Genomic DNA, 18,487 nt, shown 5'->3' with positions numbered 1-18,487 from the left:
ACTGTGGCCCCCACAGGGACTAGGAGAAGGTCAGGGTCAAGACTCTAGTAGAGGGGCAGCCCTGGTGGTGCAGCGGTTTAGCGCCACCTGCAGCCCAAGGTGTGATCCTGGAGACCTGGGATCGAGTCCCGCGTCAGGCTCCCTGCGTGGAGCCTGCTTCTCCCTCTGCCTGTGTCTCTGCATCTCTCTCTCTCTCTTTCTGTGGTCTCTCATGAATAAACAAATAAAATCTTTAAAAAAAAAAAAAAGACTCTAGTAGAGAATGGGTCAGGACCAGGGGTTGCGGGGGCTCACTGGTAGGGCAGGGGGTGCCCAGTCGGGTCCTGAATCCGGGCTGTGATGTGGGGTTCTCCTATGCTGTGGAGCTAAAGGCTAGATGCAAATGGTGGAGGGGACACCGCATGTTCAGAAAAAGGAGTGGGTACCAGACAGCCCCGGGAGCCTTTGGGCTGAGCTGTGGCTCTAGGGGCTGCCGTATGAGCTGTGGGCCCCTCGCAGCCCAGCATCCGTGTAGCACTTTCTGCTGTGGCCAGCAAAGCATCAATCCTTGTTTTTCCCAGAGCCCAGAGAGATAAGTGCTGACGTCTCCAGTCTGAGGCATTGTTTCTCAGACCTGGAAACTCCCTGACGGGGCAGGGTGGGCCCCACTGTGTAGGACTGGGGAGCAGGCCTGAGAAGCAGGACTTGGGACTCTGGTTCCTCACATGGAGCATCCTTAGAAGTCAGGAACTGGGAGACGAGGGTCTTAAGGGTCCCAGCCAACCCAGGAGTCAGGAGAAGCTGCCCATGCTGGAAGGTGCCCCAGGCAGGCAGTGCCGGCCCTAACTTGCACTTCTGTTTTTTGTCTGCAGAAGAACAGCTGCCCCCTGGGTTCCCCTCCATCGACATGGGGCCTCAGCTGAAGGTGGTGGAGAAGGCGCGCACAGCCACCATGCTGTGCGCAGCAGGCGGGAATCCAGACCCTGAGATCTCTTGGTTCAAGGACTTCCTCCCTGTGGACCCTGCCACAAGCAATGGCCGCATCAAGCAGCTGCGTTCAGGTGAGCAGAGGGTAAGGGTCAAGGGGCCACACAGACTCCAGGAAAGGTGTCCACCTGACACCCAGCACTGCCTTCCGTCTTGGGGCTGAGCAGAGGACGTCTGGTGGGCGGGTCAGATCTTGGTACAGGCCCCCCTGGCCCAGGGAAGAGAGCTTGACAGCGTGGGTTCGTTGCCGGTGATTCTTTTACCTTCCTGGAACGGTCAGAGCCTAAGCTTTGGTCCAGCACGGCTCCTTGCAGCATGAGTGATGTGCCCAGTGTGGTGTTGGGCTCTGCAGAGGTGCTCTGTGGGTGTCTATCCTCCATCTTGCCTACAGCCTGGCCCGAGAGGAGGCCTACATGATGCTTCTCTTTACTTCTCCAGACAGCAGGGCTTAGCCAGGAATAGAGGCCAGAGATGCCTGATTCATCAGGCTTCAAAAGGCTGGACCTCAGGAGCTTAGAGCCAGGAGGACTTGCTACTATGACTTGGCCACCAAGGCCACCTGTCTCCTCCAGATATCTGAGTCGAGCCAGCTCAGAGCCCTGGCAGCAAGGATGCCGTCATGACCAGGCAGGAGGTGTCGCCCCATTGATCGATCTGCCTCTGAGACTCCCGCCAGGATAATTGATTCAGTTTTTGTGGGAACGGTGCAGGCGGGAAAGGAGGCTCAGAATCGGCTTAGCTGCATTCTGCATTTGCCCGCCAGCCAACCCTGGACCGATAGACCTTGGTCCAGAAACTTTCTGCTAGCTGCGGGACGGTGGGCTCAGGCAAGATGGCCAGCGCCACCAGAGCCCCTGCTGCCCGGCAGCTGTGAGGTCCACACTACAAAGGAGTACATGACTCTGCCCTTTTGGGGTCCTGCAGGCTTTAGAGGTGCCCGGGCCGCTCCCTGGGGTGCCAGCCGCTCCCGCTCTCTCCCACCAGGGGAGGAGGGAGTGGTGAGCTGCCCAGCAGGGGCAGGATTCAGGCCCTAGCCATGGCCGCCTGAGACAGCCTACAAAGTGTTAGCTCATTTAATTTAATTAAAACTCAACAAGATGGAGGCAGCTGTAATGCAGTTAATTAAAACAGCCATAATCAAGGCAGGAAATGGTCCGGCAGCATTTGCAGCCACTGCCCAGCACTGCCCAGCGGCCGGCATGCTTCGGCTCCTCTGCATTTCCCCACAGCCCCCCAAGCAGGCTCCCCAAACAGCCAGATGGTCCTCCCCACAGGCCTGGCCTCCGCCCCAGAATGGCACTGACTGTCCGTGGCAGCGATTCTGGGAAGGCTCGCTGTCTCTCGCGCTTGTTCATCAAGTATTTATGTGGTGCTTACTGTGTGCCAGGCCCTGTGCCACCCATTCACTGCCCGATGAGTCGGCTCCTGCCAGTTACTCCACTGGCTGCTCCCCCTCCCCCTTCTCCCGGGCTTCCCTCTCCCTCCTGGCTTCCCTGAGGCCTCCTCTTCCTCGGCTCCTCCCTCCGGCCGGGAGCCCTTGGCCCCTGCACTGTCCGCAGGGACAGGGCCTTCCCGTGGGCCAGCTCACCTGCTCCTGTAGCTTCAGGCCCCCTCTGCTCCCACACCCCTCGTTCTGTCTCCAGCACCACACAGCTTGCCTGAGCTTTAGATTAAAAAAACAAAAAGACAAAAAAAAAAACCTAGCTGCCTTCAGGTGTCACCCTGACTGGCCGTGAGTGGTGACTTCTTCCCAGACAACTGTGGCCTTCTCCCACCGACCATCTCCCTGTTAGTGGCAGAGGATGCACGCCGACTCCTTCTCCCATCAGGACGCGTCACGTCCACTGGTCGCCCACACGGCTGTCATGCTGGACCCGCTTTGTTGACCCGCTTTGTCCTCCCGCTGCCTCCTGGCCATGTCCCAGTCACCAAGCGCTGTGCTCCCTGCCTCCGGGCCCTCCCCGGGAATCCAGCCCCCAGCAGCTGCCAGTTTTCTGCCCGTGTCCCTCTGTGCTCCAACAACCTCAGTAGCATCTCATTGCCCACATGGCCAGGCACCTGCTCCTGAGCAAGCCGCACAGAACCGCTCCTGACCTTCCCAGCTCACACCTCCGGCTTAACCCCCTTGGGTCTTAGCTCCGCACCTGCAAGCTCTGTGGCCTCAGTGAAGTTCTTTAACTTCTTTGAGCTTCTGTTTCCCCACCTTTAAAAAGGAGTGACAGGAAGGATTAAGCAAGAGAACAGCAATGGAAGCTTTAGTTCCCCGCCTGGCGTATGGGGAGGGCTTCAGGAATGGGGCTCTTGTTATCTCTGGCCACTTGCCACTTGCACAGAGCCACGCTGACCCATCCTTGCCGTCTGCTCTAAGCCACCAAATCAGGAAGCCTCTCCTTTCTCTGCCCAACTAAGGCCTCCTCCTTCAGGACATACCCCACACCGTGTTGTTACTGCCTGGCTCCAGCTCGGCTCACTTAAGCGAGGGCGCACCTTGCAGGGAGGGCTTGGGTCTGGCTCCCCACTGCGAGGTCCCCTTCCCCCCCAGCTCCCAACCCAAGTCCAGCTACAGGACAGGTATCTCTGAGCCCTTGCTGATAAATTATTTCATGAACGAGACCTTTGGGCCCTGTCCCTGCAGACAAAGGTCCACTCCCCCTGCCTCTTAGGTCCAAGGAAGACCTTGTTTAACCTTTGCTGCCACCTGGAAGCTATAACCTGGGGGTTATGGACCTCAGGTCCAGTTCCTGGGATGGCACCTGAGGGGACTTAATCATCCCACCTGTATAGTAGCAGGACTCCCCCTTCTGCCTGGCCCTGGCACCAGGCCCTGACTCCAGGAGCTGCTGGCCCTATCCTGTTACCATGTAAAAGGGTGCTGGGGCCGATCCCCACACATTTGACAGGGACATCCCTTCATGGAGTGGAATCAGGCCCCCAAGCACTCAGCTGTTTACAGGGACTTTCACAGTTTATGCATCACCGACGGATCACAAGGTATTTCCCTGCCTTTTGTTGCACTTGTTTTTTCTGCAACCCTGAGAAGTAGGACAGGTTGTGATTATCATGCTCACTTTACAGCTGAGTTAAAGGGACTCACCCGTGGTCCCACATGGAGATCCAGGGCCGGGAACTCCCCTGGGCAGTCACCCAGAGGCCTTCTAGTGTCACAAACGCCAAACCTGGGGCCTGGGGTACGCTTGGACCCTGCGAGCACTGCAGAGCTGCAACGGTCCCATCCTCTCCAGATCTCAGGCCCTCCCTGACAGGTCCCCAGAACTTATCAGGCACCTGCAGGCTAAGCTCCAGCACGGGTCACAGGGTGTGGCCCCTGGAACAGCAGCTGGAGAGGAGGGCAGCTGGTGTGAGCGCTATCCAGGCCTGAGCTCTGTTCTGCAGGTGTTTTCCTCATTGAAGTGCCACAAGAGCCTCTTGGGAATTTGCAGTTGAGGCCCAGGGTGGGCCCGCGAGGAATGGAGACAGACTCAGGGAGAGTGGAAGTCAAGTCAGGAGCAGACGGTGTCACTGGAGCAGCAGGTGGAGGCTGACCCCCAGGTGGGGCTCAGAGCCCCTTCTGGGTCCTGAAAGAAGCTAGTGGCCCACAGGCTGCCCAGCCCGGACAGGCTGCCGAGGAGCCCTCCCAGGCTCTGCTCCATCCCAGGGCCCTGAATGCATCACCATCGAGGACAACCTGATCCACCACATGCACGTGCTCACCCAGAGCACGGTCTCCTTCCACACCCTCTGACCCCCGGGCTGAGACTACAGGTCCTAAGCAGAGATGCCAGCAGCTGACTGTGGGTGGAGGCCCACCGGCCCTGGCAGATGGGACCCAGAGCCGGGTGCAGAGCAGACTCCAGGGTGGGCCTGAGGCCTGCAGTCCCCTACTCTGCTGGCTGGCCCGGCTCTGACTGAAAGAGCCTGTCCCCCGACTCACCCCTCCCACCAGCTGGGGCTGCCAGGAGGGCATGCTGGCAGTGCGTGGTCATGATTTCCCTTTGGCCTGAGCACACTGGCACCTCTCAGGAGAGCCGCTGACTCCTGGGTCACTCCAGTCTCCCACACCCACCTTGTGAAATGGTAAGGCAAATTTTTTGTTTGGTGGAGGAATGACTCTTCTGAGAGGTCCAGAGACTCATTACCAGCAGGTTAGGTTTTGGGGGAGCAGAGACCGGGAGCTAAAAGTGCCAGCCTTGGCCCATTCCACTGCCGCCCTCTCCCAGGCTGGGCCTGCCCTGCAGAAGCAGATCAGCGGTTGTTGACTTTTTGGTCTTGGGACCTCTGATTGTAAATATTAAAGGACCTCAGAGAGCTTTTGTTTGTGTAGGTTTCATTCATCAGTATTTACCGTATTAGATGTTGAGACTGAAAAGGTTTTAAATATTTAAATCTTAAAATAATTTTAAAACCCATTACACGTTAAATAACATTTCTAATGAAAAATAATTATGTTTTGTAAAACAAAAACATTTTGTGAAGAGAGTGGCATTGTTTTACATTTTCACAAATCTCTTTAATTGGGGGCTGGATAGAAGACTGCCGGATTCTCAGGGCTGCTTCTACGTTTGGTCTGTTGCAGTATCACACTTCGTGGAGCTTCCGGACGACTCCACCGTTTATTCATAAGAGAGCCAGAGTGAAAAGGGCAAATAACTTCTTAGTATCAGGAAAATAGCTTTGACCTTGTGGACCCTCTGAAAGAGTCTCAGAGACACTCAGGGTGCCTGGACCATGCCTGGGGGATCGCTGTGATGATGGTTCTTCCCAGGTTCTCTGCAGCCCCTCACATGCCCAGCCCAGGTCCCAGCAGCTGCCTCTGCCTCCCGTCCAGCCCCTGTGTCTGCAGGAGGCAGTCTAATCCAGTGGGAAGGCTGTGCACCAGACCTGGTTAGTTCCTGCCGCCTCACAGGCCACGTGACCTTGGGCTCTGGGGAAGCCACTTGGCCCTTAGCTTGTTTCATCATTCCGACGTAGACACGGATAATTCCTCCTAGGCAGGTGTCATCAAGTTCGATGAGAGAGTGATCGGTGTTTGTCTCTTGGCACACTTCCCTCCCCACTGCAATGGGCAGAGAGGGCGGGGGCAGGGGAGGCAGGGTAGACGGCATTGGGGCCAGGCCCGCTCATAGGCTCCTCACCTCCTGGATGAGGCAGTAGCAGAAGCAGGGCCCTGAGCGCAGCCTCAGAGGAGGCACGTGTGGGAAGGCAGCCTGTGCAGACCTCGTAACAGCCCAGCATTGGGCATTTGGAGGGTGCATGTCTGGCCCTCTGGGCTTGAAGCACTAAAAGGGCAAGGAGGAGGCCCTGGCCTCTGGCTCTCACCAGTTGGGTTCAGGGGAAGCTCAGTAGTCACAAACTTCTTTATGAGTGGGATGAGTGGGCTCTACAGGGCATCTGCCACTGGGTTGTAAGTTCACCCCAGGTCCCACAATGGGGCCGGGCCGGGCTGGTGTGTCTGCTTGAGGGAGACCTGGCCTGGTGGTGGCCTACAGCAAGCCCTCCCATTAGCCCGTTCTGTGTGCTTAACCTCCTTGGTTTGTTTTGGTAAGTGCTTTATTTTGAAATCTTGCCCACCTGTGACATTTGGGTGCCCCTAGGAGTGGGGTTGCTACCTCTTTTATTCACTTTCCCCTTATTGGCTTCAGCCAGCTTGGTCTGCAGGAGCCCTGACCCCACTTTCCTGATTCCCGTCCCCTCCAGCCCCGAAGACCCCAGCCCCACTCCCCTCTCCGCCCCCTCGGAGCAGTGCCAGTGACCTGGGGGACACAGCTTCACCCACACTCAGCCTGGCTCAGCCTGGCGCCTGCGCACTTACCACCTGCGTTGGCCTAACTCAGGCCTTGATTTCTCCGTGTTTTATTTTATTTGGTTTGGCTTTTTGTGGCTTTTCCTTCCTTTTGTACTAATGCTTTTCTCTGATCTTATTTGCATTCAAATTACCTCGCCAGGTGGTTCACCAATCAGAGGTAAGAATGCTGTCCGTGCATCTCGCCACGCCACGCCACGCCACGCCACTGCCGTCACCACCACTCCATCCCGTCCAGTCCGTCACCTCCCCCATCCCCATCCTGACCTCTCCAGCCTCCTCATCTCCAGCTCTGGTCCCCCAAGCACCACCGGCCACCACACACCTCCACTCTCGGTCATTCCCTCCTGTGGACTCATCCATTGCAAGTCTGGACTGTAGATATACTCAGCTGAGCCCTGCCTGGGGGATGGCAAGCCCTGCTTCCTGGGCCTTCCAGGCCAACCCCACAGAAGGGACCCTGTCCGCCCCACACTGAAGCCAAGTGCTGAGCCCCAAGCCCGACCACAGGTGGAGAGCCTTCCTGGGAGGTGGGGCAGCATGACCAGGCCCCCCTTTCTTCCCAGGAAGCTCCTTTTTCTTGGGGTCCTCCATGATGGCTTGACTTCCCTTTAACATCCTGGCCCTAGAGCAGAGTGAGGACCATCCTGTAAATCCCCATAACCCAGCACAGATGCTGCTGGGACACAGGGAACAATCAGGGTCCACCGTGACTAGCTCAGATCGCCTGCCAGCCCTGGCTGCTCTCATGCCCCAGAGCCCTGCAGCCTGGAGCTCCAGAACCACACTCTGGACCCAAAGATCTGGGTGCAAGTTTGAATCACCTGTGTTGACTTTCAGAAAATCGGTCTGATCTCTCAGAAGTCTGCGTCCTCCTCTTTAAATCGGGGCCAGGGCCCACCTCACAGACTCCTGAGGTTTAGAGGAGGGGATAAGGGGCTGGGCAGTGTCTGGCTCGGAGCAGGCCCACTGTAAAATGGTCGCTTCTGGACTGATTTGATTCATATCATTTCTTCACAAGTCTCTTGGCTTCCTTGGGCACATCTGGACCCTCAGTCCAGGGCCAGGGTGGTCTCAGGACAGAAGATAGGGCTGAGAGGAGCAGCTGCCTTCCTGTGGGGCATCTTGTCCGTGACCCTCCCAGGCCAGGACCACTTCTAGTTCTTCATGCCCCTGCCACCGGGTCTTGGTGTTGGTTCCAGATTTGGGGGTTTCTGTGTGTATCCAGGCCCGGGCTCTGTGTTGGGTCCCCAGCCAGTCCTAGGTCTCCACACAGGGGAGCCTCCTCCCCGAGCAGGGGTCTCACCCAGGCACTAGTTCTTGTCCCTGCCTGTGGCGCCAGGCCCCCAGGTCTCCCCTCACTCCCCAGCTGAGCTGACCTAGCACAGCACCCCCCACCCCCAACCAGCCAGGGGCCTGACCCTGCCTGCCTGAGGGAACATTTTCTGTAAGTGTCCATCCATCCCATACACATGACCTGTTGGGTGCCCGTCAGAACTGTTCTTGCAGGAGATGGGTATTTGGCACGTGCCCTGGGCCCTCGTGCTCCCTGATGTCCAGTGGGGAGGGCTGAGGCCAGAACTGCAGACCAGGCCGGCCTCGACATTAAGCCTTGGCAGCCCCTTCCCCCACCTCCAGCCCCCGGGCCCCAGCCCCCTGAGTGTTCAGGGCCCCTCCTGCTGCCCTGGGTCTGGGCGGCAGAAGAGGGAGGGCGGGCAGTGGGGGGCTGCAGCCCTGCACCCAGGGCAGTCCTCCCCTGGGGCCTGGGCCATGAGTGTGTGGCTTGGAACTCTTCCTCCGCTCCTTATGCAGTCCACACAGGTGGGGTTCAGCAGTTCTGTCTCTGTCCTTTGTGGGTGTGGTGCCATCAGCTGGCCTGAGCCCCGGGAAGGGGCCTTTAGGGTCGCTCTGGCTGTTCTGTGCAGGCGGCGGTTCTCTGTCAGGCTTGTGCTGTGGGGTTATTAAGTGTCCGTTGGACTGTCCTGTGTGGATTTGACTGTCTGTCGGCTTGTTCCTGGGAGGGGGTATTGCCTGTGCCTTGGGGTGTCACTGTCACGGACGACTTGCCTGGTGTGCTCTCGAGAACAGTGTTTCCAAGTGTTGACTGCCGGGGCCAGGGGGTGGCCAAGCCGAGTGGTTTCACGGCCCACCTCCGGAGCCGTGGGCTCCCCTACCCGGACCTGCCAGGACTGGCCCTGTGGAGGGGCCTTTTCAGCTGCCCTGCCCCCCCACTCCTGGCTCCTGTCTGTCCGTCTGCGGCCAGAGCAGCTCCTCAGGGCACTGGCCCGAGTGGGAGCTACAGCCTCCATTAGCCTCCTGAATTATGCAGCAGCCGTGGTGGGTCGAAGCACTTTAGCAGGACCAGGCTGAGGAGAGGAGCCGGAATGGGTGGGGCCGGCGGGGTGGGGGTGGGGTGGAGGGAGAGGATGGGTGCTCTGAGCCAAGGCTGCTGGGCACCAGGCCCCCAGAGCAAGCCCCTTCCTTCCTGTGGAGTTCTGGTGGGCGATGAGGGCCGTTGCATGCTTGCAACTCCCGGGCCAGCAGGTATTCAGGCGGCTCCCACCCACGCCTGGCTCCACGTCGCCTGGCAGGGCCAGGAGGTCTAGGAGCACTAACAGGGATGCTCACTGGCACTCCATGGAGCTGGGGGATGGGATGGAGCCCCTGGCCCAGCCGACAGGCTCCACTAGAGTGCAGGGCAGGGCAAGCGGGACTGTGCTCCAGAGCCCAAGGCTTGCTCCCTGCCAGGAGGCCGGTGGGCTCATCAGGGAGAGCTTCCTGGAAGCAACACTGGCGCGGCCCTGATTATCTACAGCGTCTGGTCAACACAAGCCCAAATGCCGTCGAGCCCCCTCCCCATGATCCAGACCTGACCTCTGTCACCGTGTCCCCGCAGGTGCCTTGCAGATTGAGAGCAGTGAGGAGTCGGACCAAGGCAAGTACGAGTGTGTGGCGACCAACTCTGCAGGCACACGCTACTCGGCCCCCGCCAACCTATATGTACGAGGTAAGGATGCGGGCAGTGCCCAGCCCTGTCTCCACGGAGCTGAACTGGCCCTGCTGGCCATGCTGTCTGGATCCCTTGCTGGGGACAGTGGGGGCTGCCATGAGCCCCGTTTCTCCTTTTCCCGCCTCTTTCTGCAGCAGCAGGAACAGCCACAGCAGCTCCCACTGGGCATACTCCTGATGGCCGCTGCTACTTTTCCTTCCTTCTCTGCAGGCCCTTTGGGACGCAGCCACTCTTGGGAGTATTTGTATCTCTTGTAGGTTCTGCCTCAAGGGCCCAGAGCCCCACGGGAGTCTAGAGCCTTCCAAGCAGACTTTTCACTGTGGTGTGTGTGTGTATGTGTGTGTGTGTGCACGTGCACGTGCACCAGCAGGCACACATTTGCGTGTAAACATCGAGCATACTTCCCTGGCATTCCTCGAGTCCTTCCTGCCCAGCCCAGCAAGGGGGGCTCCAGGCCAAATGAACCTGCCCTCTGGCCAGGGCTGCCCAGGGTCTTCCTGGAGGAAGAGCCAGCCGCACCCTGTCACCAGCCAGGACCCTTGTATAGAAGGTCAGTGTGAGGCAGCTGTGAGCCCCTGCAGGTGAGCACCTGCTGTGTTTCAGGTGTTCCTTGCTGAGACTTAGTGGATCCTGCATCTTCATCAGCCCAGGTTCCCAGCAGAGAGAAACCTGGAGACTGTTGGGGAGTGTCCAGTGTCTGCTCTGCTCCCAGCCCCAGGGTGACCAAAGCTGGTCACCTGCTACTTCCAGAGAACGTGCTGGGTCTGGTGTGCACAGTGCACCCTCGGAGCCCCTCCTGCCCCCATACCCCGTCACTTAGCCCTTCTGCACAGATGGGCATCATTACAAGTGAAACTCTCCACTCGGGGGATTTGGAAAGGAAAGTGGCCATGGCTTCCTTGCAGCGATGACTTCATCACGCTAAGTGCTTAGTGTAGCTTCTCGAGGGGATCCTCTGCCCCTCCACCCAGGCGGTGTTAGTGGCCTGTCCTACTCTTTGGAGCCACATGGTCAACCATATAGTTATCGAGGAGCTGCTCCGTGTCAGGTTCCCAAGAGGCCAAGGCTACCGGCCCATAGGGTGACAGGCACGTTGTGTCTCAGAGACGACAGACGACACTTCACTGGAGTTGGGGGTGTGGAGTAAGAGGTCCCCACTGGCCCCTCGGTCAGGTGTCCTGCCCCTCAAGGCTTGCCTAAGTGGCCCCAGGGCCTGTCTTAAGGAACAACATCAGGGCAGAGAGGCCAGGGGCCTGAGAGCCACCCAGATGGTGAGATGCGTACAGTGGTGAAGCGCGCGGCCTCCCCCCACACGGCTTCAGACAGAGCGTCCGACAGACACACAGAGCTTGGACGAGTCCCCTCCTAGGGAGGAACGCTAGAACAGCCCTGCTCAGAGACCTGCCTCCTGCCACCTGGACCATTCCAAATGCTACGCGGTCCTGACTGAACACTTTTCCCAAAAGATCATAGGGTCAAAAGAGTGGAGATGCCTCGAAAGCCTTTCGCTGTATGTGGCTGCACCAGGGAGAGGAGTGGCCCAGCAAGGCCACTGAGAAACCCAAGCAAACTGCCTGGGCATGGTCTAATGGACACATTTCCTGGGGCAGAGCTGCAGGGGGCCATACTGAGGCAGGAGGAGGCCCAGATGTAGGTGACGGAGCCTGCGTTATTATCTTGGCTGGGTAGCATTCTCTGAAGTCCCCGTCACGCTGGCCTTGGCCCTGAGGTGAGGCGGTGGGTCTCTCTGGAGGTGAGCTGAGCCCAGCCGCCACAGGTGGCAGCTCGGGTACTAACCAGGGAGCTCCTACCTCCAGCCCCATGTGGTGGGATCAGGCGGGGTCCCGACACCACGCATACGCACAGGTCTTCTGGGCAGTGAGTGTGGGGGTTTCTTTGGTTCTTGACCCACTTGCCAGGGACTCTAAGGCAGGCTGTCCCAGCTTGGCTTTGCTGATCTTTCCCTCTCACACACGTTCCTGCGGACCCGATGTCTGCGGGCCAGTCCTAAGTCTCTGTGCCCAGGACCTGCCTTACAGCCTGGCCTCACCTGCATCTGTACCTGCCCTGTTTTGTCAAGAGCAATTTGCCCTGTAGCCCCAGGACAGGCCCTGCTGAGGAGACCTGGAGACACCTGGAAGCCTCTTCCTAGGACTTTTTGCCTCTGGTGTCCCCACCGCTTCTCATCTCAGTCCTGGCAAAAAGCCCTTGCGTTCTGCTCCCAGCAGTGCTGAGGGCCCATCAGCCCCGGTGCCCCTGAGACCGCCTCTCCCGTGCTGGCCACCAGCTCTGTCCTGAACCCTGCTTGTGAGTGGGCCACCCGTAGAGCAGTCCCCCGGTGCCTGCCCGCCTGCTGCCAGCAGAGCGGCTCTGAGACCTCCTTCCAGAGCAGGCACCTGTTCCCCTCCAGACCAGTGGGCCCCAGCTGTCAGGAGCCTCAACATCCAGGTCCAGGTGGCTTCCAGCCCAGGATTCTCAGCCTCGGCACTGTTGATACTGGGGGTCAGATGACTCTTTGTGACATGGGGCTCTCCTGGGCGTCGTATGATATGTAGCAGCCCGTGTGGCCCCCTAAATGCCAGCAGCACCCCTCGTCCCGAGAACACACAATATCTCCAGACCTTGCCCAGTGTCACCTGGGGGGACCCCTCCCCGCCCTGGACGTTGGGAACCGCTGATCTAGATGGACAGCCTCCTGCCAATATTCAGCTCCCTTCACCTCCCTCTTCTCCCGCTGTGTCCACTGTGTCCACTGGGCTCAAGGCTACGTCTCCTCCTTGGATTTGTCTTCAGTGCCTCACATCCTATGTCACCCAGACTCTCAGGGCTCCGCTGTCTCTCTGAGCCCCTGCGGCTGCCGCTGATGCTCCCGGCACAGTGGCAGGCACACAAGAAGCGCTTGGCGGCCACTGACCACTGCTGCCGTCAGGATAGCTGTCGGGGGATGCGTCATCCGGTTACATCTGCCTTTGCTCACGGTTGCCCGCAGCTCCACCCGCGGTCCAGCAGGCCCAGGCAGGCTGGGTGGACCAGCCTCTCTGTGTCACTATCCATCTCCCTCCGAGTGACTCACCCTCTCCTTGTATCCACAGCGTCTCTTTTCTCCAGCTCTCAGGACGCAGAGCTGCCAGGGACCAGGGCGTGCCGTGCCCTGCCTGCCCCCGACCTTCCCCTTCTCTGCAGGGAGCTGGCTGCTGGCCGCAGCTGTCTCTAAACAGGGCAGCGTCCCCACAGCCTTTCTCCCCATAGGTGCCCAGACCAGCTCCTCACCCTGCTGCCCTGCAGTGTGGGGCTTCCTCAAGGTGGTGGGAATCTAGTGGCCCCTGTGCCTTGGTGGGTTTGTGGGCTGGGGGGGCCCCAACTTGAGCCCAGCTCACTGGGTCTGCCGAGCCATGGGGTGTGCGTGACGCATGGGGGCCCGCCTGTGCTCCCCTTCCACCCCTCCCTGTCCCGCCCTTGGCATCCTGGCACCTGCCAGCGGGACCCAGCCCTGTCCACCGTGTCCTCCATGAGTCCTGAGTCTTTCGTGAGCGGCGTGGTCCGTGCGCAACTGCGTGCACGTGCGTGTGCGTGGGGCACAAGAGTCTTGTCTCGTGTCCGTGCTGTGTGGGCAGATGAAGGTTGGCCTGTTTTTACTCTCTCTGTGTTTCTCCTTGTCTTTTTTTTATTCCCTCCTCATCCTCATCGCACTCTGCCATCAACCCAAACTCTCATCTCTCAGATCAGCGAGAAGGTTGGTCCTTTTCACTTCTTATCCATCTACAGTTCGCCCGTCGATGGGATGCTCCCGTCAGTAGGGACCAGCGGGCTCGGTCAGCTCCCTCGGGCTCGCTCCAGCCAGGCCTGCCCGCCAGTCGGGCTCTGCTCTCCGTTGTTTGGGCTGGCAGGCCGGCAGGACTAGGGGTGGGTGGGCAGGCCCCCTGCCCTGCATGTTTCTGCTGCTTGAGTCCCTGATGTGCCAGTGTCTGCATGTCCCCTTAGCTGGGCTCCCCTGCAGGGGTGGTCAGGCAGGCATGGTGCATGACATGAAACTGTGCCCCCCGTTATGCCTGGGTCGGGCCAGCTGTCTGTTCCGGGTGGGGCCCAGGAGTGGTTGGGGGAGCCGTGAGAGCTGTAGTGCATTACGTGTGCCTCTGGGACCTTCCACAACCTCATTGCCTAAACTCTGCCTTAGCCCGAGCTCAGCTGCAGCCACTTGTGAAGACGAAGGGGATAGACTAATAATCTAGAATGAGCTCACGCCTCAAGGTCCTGCAGCACAGGACAAAAGTCCCTCAGGTCTGCCGTGACCTTGAGGTCCCCGCAGAGCTCAGTGGGGCAGCCAGCCCTGGTCTGCCTCATGAGGCTTGGTGTCCATGGCACGGGTTGGTGGCATCATGTTAGGCACGGAGGAAATCCACACTATTGTCTTTTTCCTCCCCGACCTGAGCCAAATGAAGATCTTGCCACCTGCCCTAGGCTCCTCCGCCCAGGCCCTCCCAGCCCGCTCCGTTTCCTCAGGCCTGTGCTGGGTGCTGAGCACTCAGGTTCACGGAGCTCACAGCTGAGGAACGGTTGACGGAGACTTAGTGAGGTCCACGTGGGGCCCCCGGAGAGGCCCCAGCCCGGCCACAGATTGGGGAGGGCTCCCAGGAGCCCCTGCTCTAGCTCACCCCAGAGCATTCTCACATGGGGCTCAGTTCTCAGCCCCACCCAGGTCAGACTTCTGCCCCAGCCTTGGGGCTGGCAGCAGGGGCTAGCGGTCATTCTTGGGGCACATGGTCCAAGCGGTCAGACGAGACTCACTTGTCCACTGGGCTTTGGGCTGAGTCCCAGGGAGCAGGCCTGGGCCACCGGCTCCCCCTCTGGCATCATATCTCCTTGGCTTGGGTTTCCTCCATGAGGGAGAAGGGAGCCAATGGGGAGGAGGGCTGTGGCCTGAGCTCAGATATCAGCCCTGAGCATCCATCCATATGCACTCTTGAGCTCTGGGGCATTTCGGTTTCACCATTTCGCTGACCTGGCGGATCTGCTGGGGCGTTCAGAAAGCAGTCATCAGCAGAGACAGCCCAGCCCTCAGCCACCTCCCCCTACACCCCTCCCCGCCACCTTCCCGGTCCCTGGTCCCTTCTCCCCCTCCCCCTCCCTGGTCCCACCAAAAATAAAGCGCGTATACAAATATTTAACGGGAAGGCAGAAATGAGTTTCTAAATATTCCAGGGGGATTTGCCGGGCTGGTAATTTGTTTGGCGCTGATAATTACATCTTACATTTTTCCAGCTTTACTTAAAACTGTGTGCCGAGTGCGCCGGCATTTAATTACTGCTCTGCGGCAGCCACAAGGTTATTTATTAAAGAGTTATTTTATCTTGATACAGTGGATCCTGCCCCTTATCCCCTCCTTAATGTTGTGTTATTTTCATCAGAGAAATTTCTGCGAGCGAATGCAGATTGCGGGGCTGCCTCCCCCTGCGATTATGCTGTCACTCTGCTGAATGCTGATGCCTCCGGGCGCCACACCGCCCTATTATATGGGGTTGTCAGCGCAAATAATTAGACTTAAAAGTTACAGCTGAAATATAATCCAGAAATGGCAGAGCCCTGTTTTGGAAATTGTCTATAAAATGTCAGCAGTAAGGATGCACGGGGAACAGTAATAGACCGGCATTGTTGGAGGAGCCCAAGATTAGACCCTAAGTGCGTTTTTTTCCCCGGCTCTGGTTTTTTTCTTCCCTGCTGTTGCTTCTGTCAATAGACTGAGTCCAGGGCGAGTCCTGCTCCCTCTTGGTGGCCTCGTGTCTGGGCCAGCGGGAGGAGTGCTGGTGGGGCTGCTGCAGGGAGGCTCCAGCCGCTCCTGGCTCTTAGGATGGGGGTGGCTGTCCAGGCAGGTGCAGGACACAGGGCCCCACTGGCGCTCAGGATCCCAGGAGGGTGTGTCTTCCCTCTCTTGCCCCCACCCTCCCTCTGTGGACATACCCTAACCTCCGTCACACTGCAGGGAGGATGAGCCTGAGCTGTGGGGAATCGCACCCCAGAACTCCTTTTATATGTGCCTGGAGCCCAGTGTTCTGGTGAGAGCATCAGCGGGGGTGCCCCCAGCAGTCTCTGGGCTGGAAGCCCTTGCCTGGTCCTAGGGATGATTCAAAGGGTCACATCTGACCTCTCAAACTCATCCTTAGCCCCTGGACTTCTCCCTTCTACCTGCATGGAGGAGGGGAAAAATAAAACTAAAAGCAAAACTATTCCCAATGTTTGTTCTGAAAGACCTCCATTACTTGGTGGTGGAACAGAAGGCTTTGCCCGCCCCTGGACCACTTGGAGTACGGTCCTATCCGCCTTCTGGACTGCTTAGGTTGGGACCCGAGGTGTATTGGCCAAGGACCTACTTCCTTTCTGTGGGGCGCTTTGTTTTTCTCCCCAGGGACTAATCAGGCCCCAAGATTTCTTTTAAGATTTTGTTTATTTATTCATGAGAAACATAGAGAGGAGAGAGAGAGAGGCAGAGACACAGGCAGAGGGAGAAGCAGGCTCCATGCAGGGAGCCTGACATGGGACTCGATCCCGGGTCTCCAGGATCACACCCCAGGCTGAAGGCGGCGCTAAACCGCTGAACCACCAGGGCTGCCCGGCCCCAAGATTTCTGCCACTGGCCAGGGTCACACCTGCCGCCATGACCTCTCCTGACGCAGGCTCCTCCAAGCCCCGTCCTGCCAACTGGAGAATACCTTCCACCAGCCTTGACTATCCAGAAGCTCCAGAAGCTTCTCCCTGGAGCCTCCTCAGCATCTTTTTTCCACCCTATCAGTCAGGCCTTAAAAGGCCGTGAGCTTTTGATCCCACTGATGACCTCCTGATAATACATAAACCCAGGCACGTCACTTAAAAAGTATCAGTCTTACATCCATTCCCTTGTCTGCCATCGAGAGGTGATGGGATCTACAGCAAGGAAGCCTGCCTCATGTAGCAGGAGCTCAAGAGCGGTTTCCCTTCCCTGAGGCTGTTCTGATGCCTGTGAACCAAGAGATGGGCCGCCCCTGGCTAAAAATAAAGACCTGATGACTTAAGGCTGCGCCCCTCTGCCTTTCTGCTCCAGCCAGGGCTGAGCTGGACCCCTGGCCAGCAGATAGACCCGCCTGTCCCCCAGGCCCAGCTCCAGAGCTCGGGGAGGGCACGCAGCACCAGGCTGGGTGACATGTCTGTCCATGCCTCCTGGTCTCACTCTGGTGCCATTTGAGGGAGTGCTGAACGGTGCTCTGGCATGGGGCCCTCCTGCCAGCCGTGCCCAGGACCCACCTACTGCCTGCCATGCGGAAGTGTCTACCCATGACATGTTGTCATCATTCCATGGGGGACTCCCAGCTTTGGGACAAGTGACAGAAACAATCAGCTTAAGCAAAACAAGGAGATTCTTGTCTTACCCAACTAAAATATGTAGAAGTAGATTTGGTGTCAGGCAGGGCTAGATCCAGATATTTAAGCAGTTTGATCAGGCTTTTCTGTTTGTCTCTTAACTCTGCCCTCCACAATAGACTCCTTTATTCTCTAGCATGTGCTCCCATGTGTTAGGAAAGGTGGGCCTCAGTTCCTCTCAGGTCGGCTCCTGCAGTACAGAGGGAAAGTCGTTTTTCTAATGGTCTTTGCAAAAGTCCACAGGCTACATCTCGTTAGCCAGATCTGGGTCACGTGTTCCACTTAGCAAGACTAGGGTGGGGAGAGGTGGTTCCTCTAAAGAAAACAAGGCCAGGGGATCCCTGGGTGGCGCAGCGGTTTGGTGCCTGCCTTTGGCCCAAGGCGCGATCCTGGAGACTCAGGATCGAATCCCACGTCCGGTTCCCGGTGCATGGAGCCTGCTTCTCCCTCTGCCTGTGTCTCTGCCTCTTTCTCTCTCTCTCTCTGTGACTATCATAAATAAATAAATTTTAAAAAATAAAAAAAAAAAAGAAAACAAGGCCAGTTCTAGAAGGTAGAACACGAGATGTCCATGAGATGCACCGAAGCCCCCAGTGAGCCTGTGGCACAGAGGGAACTCAGCCCACGGTGCCAGTCGCACGTGGCTTGCTTGGGGGTGCTGTGTGGAGGCCTCGGAGTGAGGCTGAGTGAGGAATCCCTCAGGGAACCGAGCAGGGGTTTTTAACAGAGAAATGCGAGCAGACTTGCTTGTTTGTGGGGGGCCGGTTCTGGGAGAGAGCCGCCCAGTGCGTCAGCACAGGGAGAGATGGAGGGGCTGAGGCTCTGGTGGGGCAGTAGCCTCTGGGGTTGGTTCACTCCAAGGCATTTCTTTTTCTTTAAGTAACTCTACCCCCAACCTGGGGAACCTCTGGGTTTGGAGAGAAATTACTGGGTTGGAAAGATGCCTTCGGGCCATCCGTTAACAGGTGATTCCTTGGGTGTCTAGGCTCTGGGCCACAGCTTGACCCCTGTGGCAGTGAGGTCAGGGGTTGGACAAGATGGTGTCTGTAGTTACTACTTCCAGCTCTGATTTTGTGGTTTGGGGCTACACGAGCAGCAGAGTCTGGAACCCATAGCGGAGGTGCTCCTGATGGGACAGCATGGGTCCTTTGCATGCCGGGCGCCCCAGCAAGGGTCCTGGGAGACCCACACACACTCTCAGTGAGGCCGTTTGGTCACTCTGCCTCACTGCCTGCCTCCTCCAGCCCTGTTGGTAGGGGTTCCCACGAAGGACACACTTCAGCCCCTGCCCACCAGCTGCATGACCCGTCAGCACGCCAAGC

The 18,487-nt window shown here is 58.3% G+C and overlaps 1 protein-coding gene across 2 annotated transcripts in view; it reads left to right on the top strand.

Annotated features, from left to right (window-relative positions):
* Positions 1-18,487, top strand: part of PTPRF (protein tyrosine phosphatase receptor type F) — an 89,477-nt gene that overhangs the window by 36,919 nt on the left and 34,071 nt on the right. For both annotated transcript variants that reach the window (XM_055341682.1, XM_055341683.1), the window contains exons 6-7: positions 852-1,040; positions 9,663-9,773. In XM_055341682.1, coding sequence (XP_055197657.1) covers positions 852-1,040; positions 9,663-9,773 — 300 coding nt within the window. The remainder of the gene's footprint in view (positions 1-851; positions 1,041-9,662; positions 9,774-18,487) is intronic.

This window comes from Nyctereutes procyonoides, unplaced genomic scaffold (genome assembly GCF_905146905.1).
Source record: "Nyctereutes procyonoides isolate TBG_1078 unplaced genomic scaffold, NYPRO_anot_genome, whole genome shotgun sequence".
Lineage (NCBI taxonomy): Eukaryota > Metazoa > Chordata > Mammalia > Carnivora > Canidae > Nyctereutes > Nyctereutes procyonoides.
Note: the sequence above shows the minus strand (reverse complement) of the source record. Positions and strands in the feature narration are given on the sequence as shown.